The sequence below is a fragment of the Lutra lutra genome, chromosome 17 (assembly GCF_902655055.1).
Source record: "Lutra lutra chromosome 17, mLutLut1.2, whole genome shotgun sequence".
NCBI lineage: Eukaryota > Metazoa > Chordata > Mammalia > Carnivora > Mustelidae > Lutra > Lutra lutra.
Genome location: NC_062294.1, coordinates 451522 through 472584, shown reverse-complemented (window position 1 = coordinate 472584; position 21063 = coordinate 451522). Strand labels below are relative to the sequence as shown.

Sequence of the window (21063 nt, the reverse complement as noted above, 5' to 3'; positions counted from 1 at the left end):
TGCTCTTCTCCTGAGTGCCCCCTGTAGGGGCAGAGACCTCATTAAACATGTCCCCTGTCCCCTGTAGGTGCCACTCGCTATTTTAACACCTCCACGCCAAAGCAGAAGACTAAGGACAAGGATAGATCTAAGGGGAGGACCCCTGAAGATGATGAAGGTACATCTGTCTGACTTTCTTAAATAATGGCTACCTTGGTTGTCATGCCACGTGTGTTCTGGTCTCAGCAACAGGAAACCTGTCTTAAAAGTAGGATGAGCCCAGGGGCGGGCAGTGGCCCAGTGGGTTGAGCATCCAGCTCTTGGTTGCAGCTCAGGTCATGTTCTCAGGGTCGTGAGATCAAACCCCACACTCAGCGGGGAGTCTGCTTGAGATTCTCTCTTCCTCTGTGTCCCCACTCTCTCAAATAAGTCTAAAAAAAAAAAAGAAAGGTTAATGACAAATGTAGGGTGCACCCAGGCCCCCGTGTCTCCCTGACTCTGAGCACACCTGCCCCTGGTCTTGAATGTGGTTACTGGATCTTTTCCTGCTTGTCCATTAGAGGTGTTTCTGTCAGCACCTGTGTCCCCTGTCCTTTCCAGACGTCAGAAGGCAGGCAGAATTACTGTCCTCTGCACGGAAAGGGTGAGTCTCCGTCTGCCTTGAACTCAAGTGTTGTGGGGTGGGGAGGAAGGCAGCGGGACACCTTGGTTGGACCCTACACACATTCCAGATGATGTTGAAGACCTGAGAAGCAGCCCCCAGAAGAGAGGCTGGTACAGTGCATGGCCTTGAGGAAGTAGGGAGAGACATCACTGAACCATGTGTGTGACCACGGTGTACCCCAGTTCACAACAGCCTACCTTGCAAATCTGGAGTCTCCTTCCCTGTAGAATTAGGACTCTGATTGGGCAAAGGGGTGAGGGAATAAAAGGTCAGTTTAAACTGAATGGGCTCTAAGGTAAAAGCTGGCAGCTTGGCGCTCCCGACAGTGGAAAGGGGTAGCCCGTGGCGACGGCTGGAGTGCGCTCAGCACTGTACTGAGTGACTTGTTTGTCTTCCCCATTACTTCTCGCCTCATAACGACCCCATTATTGTCCCCCATTCTGGTCGGAGTCTCCAAAGGACACAAAGGGAGAGAAAATGGTTGTCTTGTCAAGGAACTTCTTTGTACTTAGGTGTGTACTTCGTACTTTTGTTTGGTGTACTTGTTTTATTTTAAGATTTTTATTTATTTATTTGACAGAGAGAGAGAGAGAGAGCGCGTGCACTCACAGCAGGGGGAGAGGGAGACGCTGGCTCCCCACTGAGCTGGGAGCCCGATGTGGTGCTCGATCCCACATGACCTGAGCCGAAGGCAGATGCTTAACCGACTGAGCCACCCAGGCGCTCTGCTTACTTCATTTTTATTTATTTACTATTTATTTATGTATTTATTTGAGAGAGAGAGAGAGAGAGAGACAGAGCATGAGCCAGAGTGAGGGGACGGAGTTTGGAGGGAGGAGGGGTAGCAGGAGAGGGAGAAGCAGGCTCCCCACCCAGCAGGCAGCCTGACAACATGGGGCTCCATCCCAGGACCCTGGGATCATGACCTGAGCTGAAGGCAGACGCTTCACTAACTGAGCCACCCAGGCGCCCCTATTTTTTATTATTATTTTTAAACTAATCTGTATGTCCGATGTGAGGCTTGGACTCATGACCCTGCGAGTTGCATGCTCCAGCGACTGAGCCGTCCCGGTGCCCCCCAACTTTGAGCTCTTTAGGAACAGCCTTAACTCGTGGAAACCTGTGGCCGTCGGGTGGGTTCGGTGTGGGTATTCCTGGTTTCTGGCTTCATGGGGCGCCCCCTCTGGCAATCACTCCTTTCTTTGGCTGCAAGCTCCTGGGGTACTTGGCTCTTCTCAGAAGCTTCTGAGTTAAAAGGTTTTTAGGGGTGGAAGATGAGGGTTTGGGTCATCAGAAAATCTACAGGGTTTTCGAAAACATACCAGTGGGGCTGATGGTGGCAGACATTAAAATTCGGTTCTCCCCAAAAATGAATGTGTTGGTCTAGTAATAGAAGTTTGAGGGAACCAGAGGGGGAATCTGGAGGCAGAGTCTGGCCTAAGAATTCGTATGTGACTGCAGTGGCATTTCACGCAGTAGCAGAAGGGAGGCTCGTGTACGAAGTGATTTGGATCAGCTGCTGTTCCTTGGAGAGAGACTGTATCGCATGTACCAGAATAAATTCGGCATGGACTAAGTCATTAAATCTACAGAGCGAAACTCTAGGAGAATTAGGAGCAAGCACGGGGAATATTTCCCGTCTCAGAATGGGAAAGGCCTGGAACAAAAGCAGCAGTGACAAGGGAGGAGGAGGAGGCGGGTGGAGCGCTGGGGTCTGGGTCCCCCGCACATGTGCGGTCCGGCGGACAGCCGTGATGTCCCGAGAAATGGCTGCAGCCGCTGGGCAGACTGTAGGTGCGGGACTGCAGCTCCCCACGGGTGGCCCGCGTCACAGTGCCAGGAACCAGCGCTGCAGCACAAGGGACACCAGAGGCAGAAGCCAGCGTCGCTTGGGGGTCTCCCCACTTGTGTCCCACGCTCCCCCTGCAGCGGCCTGCGTCGGGAGCACATCTGCATCTCCTCTGCCTGCCTTGTGCCGTCATTTATCACGAGACGGTCACGACTTGCTTGCTCTTGTGTAACCACCTGTGATTACCCGTGACCCTGCGGTGACACATAATACAAAGTGTAGCTGAAAAAGCAGTTGCTGGGATTTCCAGACCGCTGTGGTGTTAGTGGTGCTGTCCCTGAGAAGTGAGGGGACTCCACGAGCCTTCTCTGGAGGCGCCGTGTCTGTCTGGGGCGGCCCGGCGCGGGCGAGTGTTGGGAAGAACTGCGATCCCCGCCGAGCATCTCACCACAGCGCCCGCGTGCAGGGTACACGGGAGTAAGTTCTTCCACAAGGGTTTCCAGGCTGAGAGCCGGGGGCAGCCCTGAAACTCAGCCATGGCGGTCAGTGGCCGGTGGGTGGGTGGCTGCTGTAGGGCGCCCTGGCAGTGAGGGACACCGCCCCCGAAGTGGGACCGTGGCGCCAGAGTCTCCGGGGGGTCTGTCCAGCAGGCGGACAGGCGGGTGGCCAGGAGGCAGCAGTGTTTCCTGGGCTTGGCCCTTGGTTCTCTCCCAGCCTGTCGTTGGTGTCAGGAGCCGAAGTCGACGTGCGCCGCAGGGCCCGAGGGCGGCCGTCACAGGTGCCATCGGTTGGGTGCAACCACGGTGGGGGTAGCGGACGAGGGGATCCTCAAGGGACACGGTGATGAAGGCCGTCGTCCAGTTAGTATCTCTCAGATCTCACGCGTCTTACTGTCATGGAGCGAGTGCGCTGTGGCACACGCACATCTTCCTGCCCTTCTCCGACCGGCCCTCGGGACGTCCTGCCTGACCAGTGCTGCAGATACGTGGGCCTTTTGCTTGTTTGTTTTCAAGATTGTATTTTTAGTAGCCGCTGCAAGCACGGGATCCAGAGTTGCGCGCTTCACGGCCTGAGCCCGAGGGGCATCCCGGCAATGTGTGTTTTACGTTGATGTCCTTGGGCTACGTTTCAGAAGAAGTACATTTAGTGAGTTAAGGAAACATGGTGTTTTCTGTGTCTTTTGAGACCCCTAGCCAAGACATGAGGGCTTTCTCATTTGTACCCCTGGACAGTGTGCTTGGCTCACTGCACCTTGGGGGCCTGGGTTGGTGCGAATGGACAGAACACGTGTTTGCAGACCCTCGTCACCGGACGGGTCCTGTCTGGGTGGGGCGTGCCACATCCCTCTCCTGGCCAGGGAGGAGGACTCAGGGTGATTGTGGCTCAGAAGCAGGTAGTTCTGTTGAGACGGCAGACGGTTCTTGGTTCTTGCCGGACCTCCGTGCTCCGTCCTGGACCTTCAGAGCAGTGACCACTCTGGGTTGGGACCTCCCTCTCCGGAGCCTAGAGTCCTCTGATAATGGGGTCTGCAGCCTCCAGGCCTGGCCAGGAGGTCCTTCTCCCTGAGACAGGCCGACGGAGGCAGTTCCACGTGTGACAGAACACCTGGCTGGTTTTTACTGGAAAAGGGTTGGATTTTTGTGAAGAAAGAAGAGGTATTTATTGGAGCCTAAATCAAAGCTGTCTTTTTATTGTTTAGAAATTCTTAGGAAAACGTGCAAAGCTGTCTGTTACTTAAAACCAAGCCGTATCTGGGGCGCCCAGCTGATTGTCGCCGGAACATGTGACTCTCGATCCCTTGGGTTGTGGGTTCGAGCCCCATGTAGTGTATAGAGATGACTTAAAAAAGGAAATGAAGGGGCTCCTGGGTGGCTCAGTGGGTTAAAGCCTCTGCCTTTGGCTCAGGTCATGATCTCAGGGTCCTGGGATCGAGCCCTGCATCAGGCTCTCTGCTCAGAGGGGAGCCTGCTTCCCTTCCTCTCTCTCTGCCTGCCTCTCTGCCCACTTGTGATCTGTCTGTCAAATAAATAAATAAAATCTTTAAAAAAAAAAAAAAAAGGAAATGAAATCTTTTTAAAAATAAATAAATAAATAAATGGAACCAGGCTGTACCTTTTGCATCCTAGACCTCTTCCACACTCTGCAAACAGGTGTGTGTGAGCTGTACGGTCACTGCAGGCCCTTCTCCAGGAGGGGTGTGACGTGTGGCAGGCAGAGCAGTGAGGAAGAGCCGTGTCACCACGGGCCCTGGGCCAAGTTTGTAAGTCCTGCCAGCAGCTTGTGTGCCACAGGCACCGGCCAGGAGCACGCGGTACGCACAGCATCAAGATCCTGCGCAGTCACAGAGCCTCTGCTGATGGCATATCCCAGCTCGCCACTTTTGATGACTGTCAGCATCGTTCATAAGAGCACAGACGGGGCTAAAGAGCAAGTTAAACGAAACGCATGGTTTCTAAATAAGTACCTGCTCACCTGAGAACGTGAGATCTGCTTTCCGAGACGGGGTACCTTTACTTCCTTGCCTGTTGTGACTTTGAGTTTTAGATATTAAATTTGCTATTACTGACCATTCTCAGGTAAGGTAACAGCAGAAATGTGCTTTCATGTTTTCAGAATGATTGCTGACCCAGGCTTCTCCGTCAGATTCATTCTTTTTTTTTTTTTAAAGATTTTATTTACTTATTTGACAGAGATGACAAGTAGGCAGAGCAGCAGGTGCAGGGGGAGGGGGAAGCAGGCTCCACGCTGAGCAGAGAGCCCAATGCGGGGCTCGATCCCAGGACCCCGGGATCATGTCCTGAGCCAAAAGTAGAGGCTTTAACCCATTGACCCACCCAGGCGCCCCCCCCATTTTTGTTTTTCTGCTGATTTAAAATGCCTTTCGTTTCCTCTGAACGGCCGGGTCAAGAGGAGGGCGGTGTGTCTGTGGACAGTTCGACAGCAGGCAGGGCAGAGGGAAGTGAGTGGGCACTGAGGTCCAGCTGTGCGCTTGTCCCTGGAGAAGTGACCACACAGGCAGCATGGTCTGAGCCCCGGGTGTGTGCAGGGCCCTCGCTGTTCTCCCCCCTACCCTGAGTGGGTGCTGTGTCTGTGCAGGAGAAGTAAATGGTCTTGCTGAGCCAGGTCAGGGCGGCCCTGGGCAGGACTGCTGCCAGACAGCACGTGCACTTCTCAAGGTCGCTCGTGACGGGCCCATTGGAGTCTGTTGGGGTGTCGGAAGAACGGGCCGTGGGGCAGAGGTGAGAGCCACACCAGAGTTCAGGCCTTTGGTGTGCAGGTACTTCAAAGGACTGGCAGATGGGCCCGTGGGGAGATGTAGAGCGTCGTCCAGGTGCCCAGACGGCCCTCTACCCCAGCTGGCTCAGCTGACCCGCTGGTCTGGGTGGAAGACCGTGGCCTGGCCTTGGGTGTCTACGTAGGACCCTCTACTGTCTGTGCTCTGAGGGAGGTGACCTGCGGTCCTCCTGGCCCTCCAGTCTGCTTACTCTTCCTCCTGGAGCTGCCGGCGACAGCCGTGCTGGGAGCTGCTTCTCCTGGTTCCTTACACTGTGTGCTCCTCACCTCCCTCATCAGCCTCCCCAGGTGTCCATGTGCCCCAAGGCCAGGGGCTGAGTTTTGTGTCTTTTTGTCCCCCACAAAGAACTGGGCACGATGCACTGTGTACCCTAATGTGATTATTTACCTGATGGTTTGGATGAAGGGTAGGTCGCTGGAAGTGTTGTTGAATTAAGTGGTCGCCTTACATGTCCCAGATAGGTGGCTGTTGGGGAGGGGAGGGCAGACGTGGTAGAAGGTGCAGTAACTTGCACGTGTGCAGCACGCATCGGGGGTGATCCTACGAGGTCGGGGGCCAGATGTGCCCCCGGCAGAGGGCTCCGTGTGGAGATCAGCCCATGCTGGGCCCAGGAAGCTTCTGACTGTACACCTGGCTTTGTGCTCTGAGTAGACAAGTAGACGGGACCCCGGTGAGTGCTGTGTCGCTGGCCATGAATGGCGTGTGGTTGGTGTCTGTCCCTGTGTCTGACGCTGTCCCTGGTCACCCTGCTTGCAGAGGAGAGGAGGCGCAGGGAGCGGGAGGACCAGATGTACCGGGAGCGCCTGCGCACCTTGTTCGTCATTGCCGTGATCATGAGCCTGCTGAACGCACTCAGCACCAGCGGCGGCAACATCTCCTGGAACGACTTTGTGCACGAGATGCTGGCCAAGGGCGAGGTGCAGCGCGTGCAGGTGGTGCCCGAGAGCGACGTGGTGGAGGTCTACCTGCACCCTGGAGCCGTGGTGTTCGGGCGGCCGGTGAGTGGGCCACGCTGGAACAGTGGGCGGGGCCTGTGGCTGCGGGGTTGGGGCAGCTGCAGATGTCGAGGGGGTCCCTGGGGGCCTGGGGCAGGAGCCGGCGTGCGCCGTGAGTAGGGCGGAGAGCCAGGGCCGGGCCGGGGCCTGCTCACCTCTCCACGTCAGGTGCAGAGGGTGGGACGTGGGCCCAGGGCAGGGCTGGGCATCGGTGGGGAGGGGCCCCAGGAGCCAGCTCCATGTCATGGATGGAACCCCTATCTCTCACCCCAGAACCATACCACCAGCAGGTGCAGGAGAGGTAGTGGGGCAAGAGCACTGTCCAGAGCACTGTCCCTGCCCTGCTCTCCAGTCGTCTGCATACCAGCATGAAGAGCTGGTTTATTACTGTTTAATTATTATGTTGTTATGTAGCCTCCATGAGCACGGAGCCCAACACGGGGAATGAACTCACAACCCTGAGATCAAGACCTGAGCTGAGATCAAGAGTGGGAACCCCAGGTGCCCCTTATTAGTACTTTTTTTTTTTAAGATTTTATTCATTTATTTGACAAAGAGACAGCACAAGTAAGCAGAGCAGCAGGCAGAGGGAGAGAGAGAAGCAGGCTCTCTGCTGAGCAGAGAGCCTGATGTGGGGCTTGATCCCAGGACCCTGGAACCATGGCCTGAGCCGAAGGCAGCTGCTTAACTCACTGAGCCACGCAGGCGCCCTCCCTTATTAGTACTTTTAATCCAGGGTCTTGTCAGGGGCCAGGAATTGTATTTAGTTGTCCCGTTTCTTTAGTCTCCTTTCCATTTGTCGTTGGAGTTTGGGTGGTGGAGACAGTGGGCCAGGTAAGGTGCTGGAGGACAGGTGTCTGGTAAGGACGGCCAGGGGGCCAGGTGGTCCAGGACACAGTGCTGTGCCCGTCACAACAGCACCCGTAGACCCTGACTGGGTCTGGAGAGGGCTGAGGGCCTGCCATGGTGGTTATAGCTGCTTGCCGGTTTACGAGCACTTGTCATTTAGTTGAGGTGACAGGCTCCCCTGGCCCTGCGTGCTGCGTGACCGGCTGACTGCAGACGCGAGTGGTTGGTCCAGGCCTAGGTGGTCAGAGACGCGGGACTCGAATTGGCCTCTGGAATCCCATTTCGCTCTTGGCTTCTGGCATAGAAAGAAGGTCATTGCCAGGTGTTTCCATTCTGTTCACCTGGCTGGGCAGGTGTTTGCGTGACGGAGGCATGGGTGAAGTCCAGATCAGATGTTTGACGTCTGTTAGGTCAATCGAACCCTGAGGCCGCCGGGCGTTCCAACACAGATGAGCATCAGTGTGTCATGGCTGGTGGGTGCCCCTGTCTGCCTCTCCCCTCCAGCCCGCTGACCCCGTGATATGCACCCTGGGCAGCTGCTCATTCCGCATGGAACCTTCTGCGGTCCTCCAGAGCCAGGGGAGAAGCGGGCTGCTCTGTGTAGATCCCACAGTGTGTTGAGAAGCTGCGCTTGGAACAGGTTCATTCTAGAAAGCATCTGAACCGGGCCCTTAGAAGAATGATGTAGGACTGGCATGATGCCGTCCAGGGCGCTGGAGAACATCAGGATGGCCCCTTGCTGGGTGGCTCAGGTCAGCTCTCAGAGAAGGGATTTGGGGACCCAGCGTGGACGTCTGGCTTGCTCTGAGCCTTCTCTCAGGGAAGCTGCTACCCCAGAGGGCGCGCCACCTGCTCAGTCTCCCTGAGCCGCTCCTCTCCCCAGGAGGGGCTTCCTGAGAAGGGAGAAAGCCACATAGCTGAGTCCAGTTCCGCCAGAGATCAAGCACCAGACCCCTGTCTCTTGCCTGAGCAAGTTGCCTGCGTGCTGGCAAGTAGCTCGTGGCTGTCGAGTGTCGCGGTGCTCTGCACGCACAGCTGAGGCTGGGTAGTGAGTTTAAAGCACAAAGCACACCCTCCATTGTCTTCAAACATTCCTGTTGGTGAAATTAGAGCGAGCGCACGTACCAAAAGCCTATTGTGACTGTGATGTGACGGAGTCTGTGGTGGCAGATGAAAGCTGAGCTCCGGGAGGCTCCGGCGTGTGGGGGCTGTCTCACGGCTGGCCGCGGTCCATGTGTCACCACACCCCTCTGCTCTCTGCCCGCAGCGGCTGGCCCTGATGTACCGCATGCAGGTGGCAAACATCGACAGGTTTGAGGAGAAGCTCCGGGCCGCTGAGGACGCCCTGAATATCGAAGGCAAGGACAGGATCCCGGTTTCCTACAAGCGGACAGGATTCTTTGGAAAGTATGTTGGCCATTATTTGGGCTCCTGAACTAAAGCTGACTTGGCTTTGTAATGTGAGAAAGGACCAGCACGTCTCCCGGGCCCTGCCTGCCCTAGGCCAGCCGCAGTGGGGGAGGGCCAGTGGGTGTGTGAGCTGTGAGCCCGCCTGAGGAGGGGCCCCAGGGGCTGTTGGAGCGTCACGCACCTGCTCTAGTTGTCGCTTCTGCCTGGGGCGGGGTTGCTGTTGTGTACAACCGGGAAGATGGAACAGAAAGGGGAGAAGCAGGGATGTCCCATAGAAACTCTTGCTTCCAGGCCCAGGTGGAAACGGGGACCCTGTTGGGCCGGCAGAACCTGCATCTCCTTGGTTGGGGGACACTTGCTCCCATAGTCCCGGGGGATTTAACGGCACACGGGGACCACCTCTGCAGAGAGGGTCACTCGTGGCCACGTGACCACAGTCTATAGAAGACGCAGGGTGCCAGTGACTGGCGGACACCCCTGAGCCATGGCCGTTCTCCCCTGAGGGCGCAGGCCTTCATGGCCAGTTCTGTAGGGAGTGGCGGGGCATGCCTGGCGCCCTGGCCTTCCTCCGCGGCTCTGGGACTCTGCCTCACCAGCCAAAACTCGTGGGCTACATTTTCTTTCTTTTTTTTTTTTTTTTTTTTTTTTTTTTTTTTTTTTTTTTTAGATTTTACTTACTTATTCGAGAGAGAGAACATGAGCTGGGGGAGTGGGAGAGGGAGAAGTAGACTCCCTGCTGGGTAGGGAGCCTGATGCAGGGCTCAGCCCCAGGACCCCAGGATCATGACCTGAGCCGAAGGCGGACGCTTGACTGGTTCAGCCTCCCAGGTGGCCTGGATGGGTCACTTTTGAAAATAAAATATAGGGCACCTGAGTGGCTCAGTCGGTTAAGCGTCTGCCTTCACCTCACGTCACGATCCCAGGGTCCTGGGACCAAGCCCTTTGTCGGGCTCTCTGTTCAGCGGAGAGCCTGCTTCTCCCTCTCCCTGCTTGCGCGTTCACTCTGGAAAAAAAAAAAGGAAAGTACATCACGTGTGAAAAGTCTGTTCTTTTAGGCATTATCAGGAGGCCCCGGCGGACAGGGTCAGCGCCGTGTCCATGTTTCGGCTTCACGCCGTGGTGCGCCGCTGTTATCAGGCTGTGATGTGTTCCTGAGACGGCTGAGGGGCAGGTCACAAAGGACGAGAATTGGACAAGGAAACCCGTTTCCACAGCCGTTTGCTCCGTGCACTGGTCTCCGAGTACGGGCTGCTCTCGTCCTCTTCAAAGCGTCCGCGGCCCGACGTGAAGCGGGTCTGCGTACTGCCTGCCCGTAACCGTCCCTCTCCCCCGCTAGTGCCCTCTACGCCCTGGGGATGACCGCAGTGGGCCTGGCCATCCTGTGGTACGTGTTCCGTCTGGCTGGAATGACCGGAAGGGAAGGAGGACTCAGTGCTTTCGTAAGTGATGGAGATCCCGCCTCATCGCACCTGTGGCCTAGGATCTGTGCTTGGGCTGGGGGGGCAGGGTCCTGGCACACTCCCGTGAGCGCATGTTCGCGGCCACAGGGGCCAACCTGGAGCCGCCCAGGCCCCTCCCTCTCTGACTCGCCGGCAGCCGAGCCCCATGGGTGTGCTGGACACTTTGTTCAGCGGTTTTTCTGGGGCTGGGCATGGCTTCGTTTTTGGTTTCTCCTACTAGCTAAGACACTGAGAAATTGGTAAAGGTTGTCTTTATGTTCTTATTTTACTTTTTTTTTTTTTTTTTAAGTAATTTCTACACCCAACGGAGGGCTCGAACTCAAGACCCCAAGGTCAAGCTTCCCATGCTCTACCGACTGAGCCAGCCAGGTGCCCCAAACCTCAGTACACTTTAAAAGCATTCTCCTGGGGCGCCTGGCTGGCTCACTCGGTAGAGCATGGGAAGCTTGAGTTCGGGCCCCAAGTTGGATACAAAGTAAAAAAAAGCCAAAACAACAAAGACCTCCTATTGTGTGGTGGCCTTTGTGGTAACATGCACTGTCCCTCCCTGGCAGGTCTCATCTGGCCAGGTAGTCCCATCAGCAGAGGCGCTGGGAGGCACCCAAGGCCTGCTTGGAGCAGGTCTGCAGAGGGTACCCTCTGGTCACCGACCTGGGAACTGAGGCAGGTTTCCACTGGGACCAGGCGTGTGTTCCTGTCTGTAGTTGATGGTGTCTCGCTGTGGGGCTGTTGGGTTTCACTCAGCCAGGTTCACCAGGCTTACATACTCGGGGCTGTTTATTTATTTATAAAAAAAAAAAATGTTTTTAAATATTTTATTGTTTGACAGAGAGCGAGCACAGGTAGGGGGAGTGGCGGCAGGCAGAGGCAGAGGGAGAAGCAGGTTCCCTGCTGAGAGGGGAACCTGATGAGCGGCTCGACCCCAGGACTGTGGGATCGTGACCTGCGCTGAAGGCAGGTGCTTTGTGGACCGAGCCCCCAGGCGTCCTGGGGCTGTTCACCGCCCTTGCTGTGTCTAGCTAGTACTGTGATGGAGCTGGGGCACACGTTCTTTGGAGGGTGTGCTGGTCCACCTGGTGTACCTGGGAGGCCGACTAGCTCAGGTTTGCATCCCTCACCGAGACCTTTGTCTTTCCGGACTGCATTCCAGAAATTAACCAGCTAACGTTTCTACCGAACCTTCCTCGAGCTGTGTGTTACCACATTCTCTTACAATCAGGGCATTCCACCATAGTGGGAAAAGCCATATAGAAAACTATAGCCGATCTGTAGCAGATACTGAATTACCTTGTTTGGAATGGGGTGGTTTATGGGTTGTTGTTTTTTTTTTTAAGGCAAATTGATAGATGCTAGAGAATTTTCTTACTGTTCACAATGCATAGTAAACATTTTCCCTTGGATGCCCAGAAGACAGCTTCACCTCCCTTCTGTCTGAGCAGAGAGGGTGTGAGGAGAGCCAGGCTTGCAGGAGCCGGGGCCCCAGGGACACACAGCCGCCTCGTGCCGGCCGCCCCAGCCCAAGGGGCTCACGTCTCCTGTCATTTCACAGAACCCTGCCCTTTGTTCTTTCTGCCCAGAACCAGCTTAAAATGGCTCGTTTCACGATTGTGGACGGCAAGATGGGGAAAGGCGTCAGCTTCAAAGATGTGGCAGGGTTGCACGAAGCCAAGCTAGAAGTCAGAGAGTTTGTGGATTACCTGAAGGTGCGGCCGAGCAGGGGTGGGTGCGGGCGCGTGGGCTCAGCCAGCCGGACAGGCCGGGTGCACAGTTGGGGGCCCATCGGAGGGCCGGGGCCCTGTGGGTGACCGGGAACCCCTGGCTGACCGCACCCCAGACCCTCCAGGATGCCTGGCCACAGCCAGAGCACTCCGCTTCCCCCCCGACGTGAACCGTGGCTGATTCCAGATGGTACAGGCGCTGAGCTCCATGGGAGTCCTGTTTGGAAATTCTCAAACACCTATGTCCGGTGTGCCGTGGTCTGCTTTTCCAGAGCCCAGAGCGCTTCCTTCAGCTGGGCGCCAAAGTCCCAAAAGGTGCGCTGTTGCTCGGGCCCCCCGGCTGTGGGAAGACCCTTCTGGCCAAGGCGGTGGCGACGGAGGCCCAGGTGCCCTTTTTGGCGATGGCCGGCCCAGAGTTCGTGGAGGTCATTGGAGGTCGGTATTGCCTGGGGGGCTGGGGACAGGTTTGCCCGACCATCTGTGCAGCGAGCTCTCTGCCATCACACGCCCTTCCTCAGGCGGCTGGGTAGACGGGGACCCAGGGGGACAGGGAAGGACACGTGAAACCTGGGTTACTGGACATGTTTATGGAGGGAACTGGGCAGTGATGTTCGTTGAAGCTGCTTCTGTGTGTGGCCTGGGGAGTCCAGGAGGGTGAGCATCCAGCAGGGGGCTCTGGGAGACCCCGTCATCCTCAGGGGGCAGCTCTGGCCACTGGCATGAGAGTTGGGCTCGTCTCCCATTACCTGTCTGACTCTGGGTCCTTGTGTCGTCTCAGGCCTTGGCGCTGCCCGCGTACGGAGCCTCTTCAAGGAAGCCCGGGCTCGAGCGCCCTGCATCGTCTACATTGATGAGATCGACGCCGTGGGCAAGAAACGGTCTACCACCATGTCCGGTTTCTCCAACACGGAGGAAGAGCAAACGCTCAACCAGCTTCTGGTGGAGATGGACGGTGGGTGCCCCTCACCCAGCCTGCTCCTGGACGTGGAAGGCTTTCTTCCCGGGACCTAGTCTCTGGATGGACCGTGCAGCTGGTGTCCTGTTCCGGAACCTCGCGCTCATGCTCTCAGGCATTTCACTTTCCTGCGGCAACTGGTCTGTTTCCCCATCACACACCTGCCCCGGGTGTGAGCGTGCCAAGCACTTGGGCAGGTAGTAACAAGAGGAGGCCGGTGTCAGAGTGTTTGTCACCTGGCTCCACTCCAGAAACTCAGGTTTGACGGTGATAGAGGAAAAGAAAGGGAAAACCCTAGGATCCCAAAGGGCAGGGCAGATCATGACCCTGTTCCCAATCTTGGATGAACCCAGCGGGTTGTGCCATGTGTCTGTGCTGCTCAGTGCGGTAAAGGGGACATGGGACGCCCGGCTGCCTCAGTCAGGGAGCCTGCAACTCTTGATCTCAGGGTTGTGAGTGACATGGAATGGCTCCTTTTTAACATTTTGTTTTATTATTATTTTTTAAAATATTTGACAGAGAGCACAAGTAGGCAGAGCAGCAGGCAGAGGGAGAGGAGGAAGCAGGCTTCCCACTGAGCAGAGAGCCCGATGTAGGGCTCGATCCCAGGACCCCCGGACCGTGACCTGAACTGAAGGCGGACACTTAACCACTGAGCCACCCAGGTGCCCCTATCTGTTTTTAGAGATTTTATCTTTTTTTTTTTTTTTAAGATTTTATTTATTTATTTGACAGAGATCACAAGTAGGCAGAGAGGCAGGCAGAGAGAGAGGAAGGGAAGCAGGCTCCCTGCTGAGCAGAGAGCCCGATGCGGGGCTCGATCCCAGGACCCTGGGATCATGACCTGAGCCGAAGGCAGCGGCTTAACCCACTGAGCCACCCAGGCGCCCCTAGAGATTTTATCTTTAAGTAATGTCTACACCCAATGTGGAGCTCAGACTTACAACCGAGAGCCGGGTGAGATGCTTCACTGACAGGACCGGCCATGTGCCTCACTTTATTTTTGCTGTGGTGACATATAATAACATTGACCATTTTAACCATTTACGAGTGTTTCCTTCAGGGATGTTAAGTATGTTCTCACTGTGCACCCACCACCACTGTCTGGCTCTCGAACCTTCTCCTCTTCACCGACTGGAACTCTGTCCCCGTTAAACGCTAACTCCCCAGCCCCCAGCAGCCACAGCCCTGCTCTCTGTCTCCACGGATCTGAGTCTTCTAGGACCCTTGAGGGCACAGCAGCTCTGTGAGCACCCAGGGTCCTGTTTTCCATGCAGTGCATGTGGTGGGACTTCCACTTAAGGCTGAGTAATAGTCCCCCATGTGGCCAGTCCCCTGCTGACGGACGGCTCCAGCTCTTGGAATATCGCAGCTGTGACCGTGGGCCCACGGGTATCCCCCTCAGGCTCCAGAGCGTCAGGATTCCCGCGCTGTTTGCAGCACTGCGGGTGAGGGAGACACTCTGTGCTCACGTCACTGGCTCCAAGAGAACCGAGTACGTGTGTATGTTTTCATTCTTGAAGTGCTCCCACCCTGGGGGCGGCGTGCGTGCTGGCCAGCGTGCGGACGTGGCGTTGGACTGTGTGCAACTCGAGACAAACTCTGTTTGAGCCTCTCACGCTGAAATACTTTTGGACTTAGGAAAGGCCCTGCAGAGCTGCCACAGACCGCGCTGCGGGCTCTGTCCCTGGTGCTGCTGTGCCAGGCTGGCCGGTGGCAGGGCGAGGCCTCTCCACACACACTCAGGGGCTGCCCGACAGTCTCACGCGTGTTGGGAACCCGGCAAGCTCCACGGGCAGAAAAGCCAAGTGCCCTGTGTAGCCAGTGTGCCAAAGAGGCTCTGTGGTCAGGTCCGTAGAACGGGGTGCATTGGAGCCCCCTCAGACCCAGCTGCCGGGTGCCGTTTGCTCAGGGGCCGTGCACAAGAGCAGCTTCTGCAGAAGGAAGCTTCCACGGACTCCACGTCCTCGGGACTGTGAGCAGAGCGAGGTCCCAGTTCTGAATGCAGCTGTCGGGATGCCAGCACAGAGGGGCCTCCAAGAGCGCCTTCCGGGGGCAGGCTGTGTGCTGCTTGTGGTCTTGGAGTTACACCCCACAGTCTCCCACGGCTGAGACCACACTTGGTGCTTTTCGATTGATCGGGTTTTCATGACCCCTTCATGCTGAGCCACCTCTACTCAGTGTGGTTCTGGACATGGTCCTGGAGTCCTGCCGGGATCTGGAAGATCCCCTCGGGTTCTGGTCCCAAGGTCTCACACCTGGGCCTGCGGGCGCCTGAGCCTGAGGTCTGTCTGTCTGCTGAGACCCAGGACTGTGTGTTTGATGAGCCTCTGCTCTCAGAAGTACCGGAGTTTTTTTTTTTTTTTAAGATTTTATTTATTTGTTTGACAGAGAAATCACAAGTAGGCAGAGAGGGAGGCAGAGAGGAGGAAGCAGGCTTCCCGCTGAACAGAGAGCCCGATGCGGGGCTCGATCCCAGGACCCCGGGATCAGGGCCTGAGCCGAAGGTAGATGCATAATGACTGAGCCACCCAGGCGCCCCAGAAGTACCAGATGTTAATGATGGCGTCTGATTGTCTCTTTGAAAGAACGGCTAGCGTCTACGCTGTCCAGGGGACGGGCGAGAGCAGGCTGTCGGAAGTCTTCATGCTTCCTCTAGCTCGTGTGTGCCCTTGGGCTCCTGTAGACGGCAGCCCTGCACGGGCATGCAGGCGCGCGTCTGGACTGGGAGGTGCTGTGCTGCGGGGTTCCCGCTGGCCCCTGTTCCTCCAGGCTCTGGAGCTTTGACGTCCTGGCTTGTGACCTCGCCTGCACCTCTGTGTGTGCGACTACAGTCCAGGTCACCTGAAGGCACTCAAGGAGGCTCCTGCCCTGAACACATAGCACACGGGACGAGCAGATCTCTTCCTTCCTCGGGCTGTTGGCACTTGAAGACTGAGCTCCCCAGGAAGCGTTTACTAAATGGCATCTTTCCCTGAGCCCAGGCTTTCTGTGCCACCATGAATGGGGCGCTTCTGCCCAGAACCCCGACCCACTGACTGAAGGCCCTTGTTGGGCCAGCCTGGCAGTGAACAGGTGTCTCTGTGTGCAGACACAGCCGGGCATTCTCAGCCCTTAGCAGCGTCTGAGGCGTCTCTGTTAGTCCTCGGGGAAGGGCAGCACCGCATCATTGATGTGCGGGGCACGGAGCGGACACTGTGCCCATCGTGGGAAAAGCTCACCGTGTCAGGACGAGGCTGTGCTACGGGACAGCCAGGTCACATGGCGAGGGCACATGTGCCGAGTGCTGGGGTCCCACCAGGTCCCTTAGAGGGGGACAGTCCCCTTGCTACATCTTGAACAGCAGGAGGGCTCTGCGACGGGTGTCCTCACCTGAGCCTCTGCGTTCGAGAGAGCCTGTGGGGCATGAGCTCCGGCCTCCCTTGGGGTCAGCAGGAGGCCCTCGCTCCCATCCACCTGGCCTTTCCATCTTAATCCACGATGTGTCTGACGTCACGCTGGTGCAGATGCGAGGGTTTGGCCATGGCTCCTTTTTCTGCCTGGGGGGGGTCCGGTTCTCCATTTGTTGAAGAGGCTGTTGCATCCTCCACTGAATGGCCTTTGTGCCTCTGCCAGCGCTTGGCTGGACCTGACAGCAGCTGGGGCCCCAGCCCGACGCGTCCGCCCCTCCCGTGGGCGGCCGCCTCCCCCTGCAGCGATCTGGGAGGAAGGCGGGCCGGCTCCTGATGTCTGTTCCTTCGGCTGTAGCTGTGGGAGCGGGTGTGCTTTGCTCTCTCCTAGAATTTCTAGAACAAGCTTGTCTCCATCTCCCGAAAGATCTTGCTGAGTTTTTCCTAGGAACACGCGCCTCACAGGAGACTCTGGGGAAGCGTGGCAGCAGCACCAGATGCTGGGGAGGGCGGGGAGAGGTCAGACCCAGGTCCTCCCGGGAACCTCCGTGACCCTGATTTAAATAAAGCAGCCAGGGAGACGTGAGCAGACACACTGCCCGTGGGAGCGTCCCGTGTGGCAGCCTCTCTGGGAGACAAGGCCGCCGCCCCCATCCGACCCAGCACGAGCAGCGCGCACGCGGACCAGTGCCGCGCTTGTGGGCGCCGAAGAGGAGCGGCCCACACGTCCGCCAGTGCGAGCGTCTGGGAACGCGGGGTTTCGGTGTCACGGTTACTGTGAAGCAAGGGAAGGACAGAAACTCTCCACACACAACTGTCTGGATAGGCCTCGGGATCACGGCTCCCTGCTGGGCGGCGCCATTCACGTGAGATCGTCAGGGACGCGCACCACTGTTCTCCCAGTCATGTGTTCGCGTCTGTGACTCAGAATTCCACATTCATGGCCTCGGCCTGTGGAAGGAGGACATTTTGGAAGTCGGAGCAGGGAGTCCCAGCAAGTCCCCAGAGGAGAGCTCTGGCTTCCCTCCTTGTCTGAGAAACGAAGCCATGTCTGTCCCGGGGACCTCCGTCCAGTCAGCCTCCTGTTGCCTGTGTCACAGCGACGTCCTGAAACCACAGGGCAGGCCAGTGGAGCTGCTGGGTGGTGCCTGCTGTTGCTTCCGGGTTATTTGGGACGTTAGGGTTATGCACTCTACCCTCCTCCACACAAGCGTGGGTGGACCCCTCATGGTGTCCCAGCTTAGGGGACTCCAGCAAGAATGCGCATGCACAGGAGCGTTCCGAGGGCGTGGGTTGTGATTTGTGTGTCCTGGTGCTTCTCGGTGACTCAGGTGTCAGATCCTTGTGAGGTGGCCAGCCCCTGGCCCGTGCCCTCAGCCAGGCCCCTCATGCCGTCGTGGGGTCCTGGGGTGGAGTTAGCAGCGGTCTGCTGGGAGGTGGTGGTGCCTCACGCTCTCGGGGCCTAGTTCTTTAAAATGTCTTTTAAGTTACACTCGGCGCTTCACAGGTAGTTTCAGACTGTGCCTGTGTGTCTGCTTACTGTGGACTTTTTTCTTAGCAAAAGATCAGGGCAGGTCTGTTTGTTTAATTAAGTGGGCTCCACACCCAAGTGGGGCTTTGAACTCAAGACCCTGAGATTAATAGTCTCACATTCCATCCACCGAGCCAGTCAGGTGCCCCTGAAGTCTTTATTTTTTAAACTTTGTATTCTGGACCTTGTCACACATACAGAAGCACAGGGAGAGCTGTGCAGGGAACCTCCACGTTGCAGGCCAGACCCTTTCCATCCACGCCCCCTGCTGCAGTCTCTTACCCAGCCGGTGATTTCAAAGCCAGTCCGAAGTTCTGGATCTCACGTGCTCTCGGTCTTCCGTGCTCTGGACATAATTATCTACAACAACAGAAAGGCCAGCATCGCACTGTAACGTGTGTGCGGAGCATACACGTAGGACCCTTGGACGTCTGCTCACGCCCAGATCACCCAGCCTCTGCTTGGATGCATTTCTGCGGGTGCGGCCTTGCTCAGACAAGGGCCCATGTCAGTTCTCACGAAGACCTGGGCCACCAGTAGTGCTCTCAGCCCTTGCTTTTTTTTTTTTTTAAAGATTTTATTTGTTTATTTGACAGAGAGATCACAAGCAGGCAGAGAGGCAGGCAGAGAGAAAGGAGGAAGCAGGCTCCCTGCTGAGCAGAAAGCCCGATGTGGGGCTCGATCCCAGGACTCTGAGATCATGACCTGAGCCGAAGGCAGTGGCTTAACCCACTGAGCCGCCCAGGCGCCCTCAGCCCTTGCTTTTAAACCTTCTGAGAAACCCGGAGCCTCCAAACCCAGGCCACAGACCAGTGTTGAGAAATGTCTGCTCTGGCCCATGGCTTTGCACCAAAGGAGCGTGGACACGGTGCCCCTCGTTCCCCGGGTCTGCTGGGCAGTTACCGAGGGGAAACATGACACCCCAGGGCGCCGTCTGGATGGCTGTGCAGGCCCCCATCTGTGGCTCTGCCTCTGGGCTGGCAGCCTGGGGAAGACAGGCAAATTCTTGCTCTCGTGGGGACCCTGATCCTGGGTCGGTCCACATCTCATTCTCACGGGCCCCAGTGGGAGGTACGTCCCACCCTGTGTCCCGGAAGCAGAGCTGTACCCCAACAGCTGTCTGTCCCTCCAGGAATGGGCACCACCGACCATGTCATTGTCCTGGCATCTACCAACCGGGCTGACGTTTTGGACAACGCTCTGCTGAGGCCTGGCCGGCTGGATCGACACATCTTCATCGACCTTCCCACACTGCAGGTCAGTGTGGCCGGGGACTGGATCCTGTCTGTCCGACTGTCTTTGGCTTACCTAAATTCTGCCGTGGCTCTGCAGCTCATTCGGCGCACCCCCAGTTTTCCCCTTTACCCCTCAACACTGTGGCTGAGTTTTGTAGCACAATCCTCGGGAAGCCTCTGAGTCCTTGTCCTGGTCCCAGCCAGCTCCTTGGTGCCCCAGGGCAGCAGCGACCAGCGAGCGGTGCTGGGTGGGGAGAGGGTTCCGAGCGAGCGCACCGGTGCGCATTCCCGCGCCGCAGCTGGCAGTCCCGGGTCTGACGCTTGGACTGAGCAGGGCTCCCCTGATGCTGCGCTGGGGGCAGCTCCCCACTGTTGTGACTCGGGGGTCTGGGAGGTTCCGAGTGTGTGGGAACCAGATGTTCTGCAGAACGACCCTCACGTGCGTGAGGCGCTTTGTCGTCCCCCACCCACCTTCCATTTGAAGTGCTGCTTGCGGTCCGCTGGTCTCCTGCCTGTAGGCCAGAAGGCTGATCTCACAGCCCGTGGCTGCTGTCTGCGGGGCAGGGCGAGCCCGCACTTGGCTCCTTTCTCTGCAGGAAAGGCGGGAGATTTTTGAGCAGCACCTGAAGAGCCTGAAGCTGACCCAGGCCAGCAGCTTCTACTCACGGCGTCTGGCAGAGCTCACGCCGGGTTTCAGCGGTATGGACACTGCTCCCCGCTGTTTGGGGGGTGCGCACCCCTGCCCGGGGCCCCGCAGGTAGCACAGCCTGGGCGGGAGTGAGGTCGTGCACAGAGAGTCGGCAGAGGAGAAAAGTGCCGCCCGGCACTCGGCTTTTCCTGCGCCAGCGGTGCCTACACCTGGGTCGCTCCGGGCCCTTCTGCCACAGGCCTCTGCACACCGGCCCTTCAGGGCCTTTCCACGCTCGGGCTGTGTGTGCCTACTGCTCCCTGGCAGGCGATGCCATTCACGGCCTCGTGGCTGCCCGAGCGCACCACGGCCCGCCTCACCGTCTGTTCTCACTGAGCAGAGACACATCACAAATCAGGATATTTTCTCTATGACTCTCGTTTTAAAGGGTCATAGCAACCAGATCCCTTTTATTATAATTTCTTCCTTTTGGATTTTCCTTTAAGGCCCTTAACTAGAATCTCATGGGTACTGGGGTGTGAATTCCCAGGGAGAATGAAACAGCAGGTGGTGTGAAGCTGCTGGTGGGACTTGAGCAGGAAGGAGCCTGGCGGGGGCAGAAAGGGGACAGCACAGGGCAGAGCTGCCCTGGTCTGCTAGTGGCGCGCGTGGCTTCAGCGGAGGACAGAAGCACCGCCTGCCTGTTGTCCGCCTCCTGCCCATGCTCCCCTCCCCTCCCCTGCCCTCTGCTCACGGTGCTGTGCGGACAGGTGCCGACATCGCCAACGTCTGTAACGAGGCCGCGTTGCACGCCGCACGGGAAGGGCACGCATCTGTCCACACCCTTAACTTCGAGTGCGCCGTGGAGCGGGTCATTGCTGGTACGAGGGCAAGCACCCGGGCGGCGGAGGGCAGGGGGTGCGGCGCAGGTCAGGCTGACACGTGACAGAAGGGATCAGCAAGACTGTTGGACGAGAAAACAGTAGGGAAAGTGTTGCTAAGTCGGTTGCTCTCTCGTTTAAGATACCAGGGATACGCCAAAGAGCAGAAACCTCTTCCAGCAGAGACACAGGGTCTCACACACCCAAGCGTGAGTGGCACTCAGCCCCTCTGCTGTCAACGGTGCCTCGGCATGGACCTCACGGGCCCCGTCCGTGTTGCGGGGC

General features: G+C 57.3%; 1 protein-coding gene across 2 annotated transcripts in view; it reads left to right on the top strand.

The window, feature by feature from the left end:
* SPG7 (SPG7 matrix AAA peptidase subunit, paraplegin) overlaps positions 1–21063 on the top strand; it is a 29234-nt gene that overhangs the window by 2605 nt on the left and 5566 nt on the right. The window contains exons 3-12 of one of the 2 annotated variants that reach the window (XM_047710080.1): positions 68–157; positions 6484–6725; positions 8839–8978; positions 10318–10420; positions 12019–12144; positions 12432–12594; positions 12938–13111; positions 19167–19291; positions 19866–19968; positions 20668–20778. In XM_047710080.1, coding sequence (XP_047566036.1) covers positions 68–157; positions 6484–6725; positions 8839–8978; positions 10318–10420; positions 12019–12144; positions 12432–12594; positions 12938–13111; positions 19167–19291; positions 19866–19968; positions 20668–20778 — 1377 coding nt within the window. The remainder of the gene's footprint in view (positions 1–67; positions 158–6483; positions 6726–8838; positions 8979–10317; positions 10421–12018; positions 12145–12431; positions 12595–12937; positions 13112–19166; positions 19292–19865; positions 19969–20667; positions 20779–21063) is intronic. The other variant, XM_047710081.1, reaches the window with a different exon arrangement.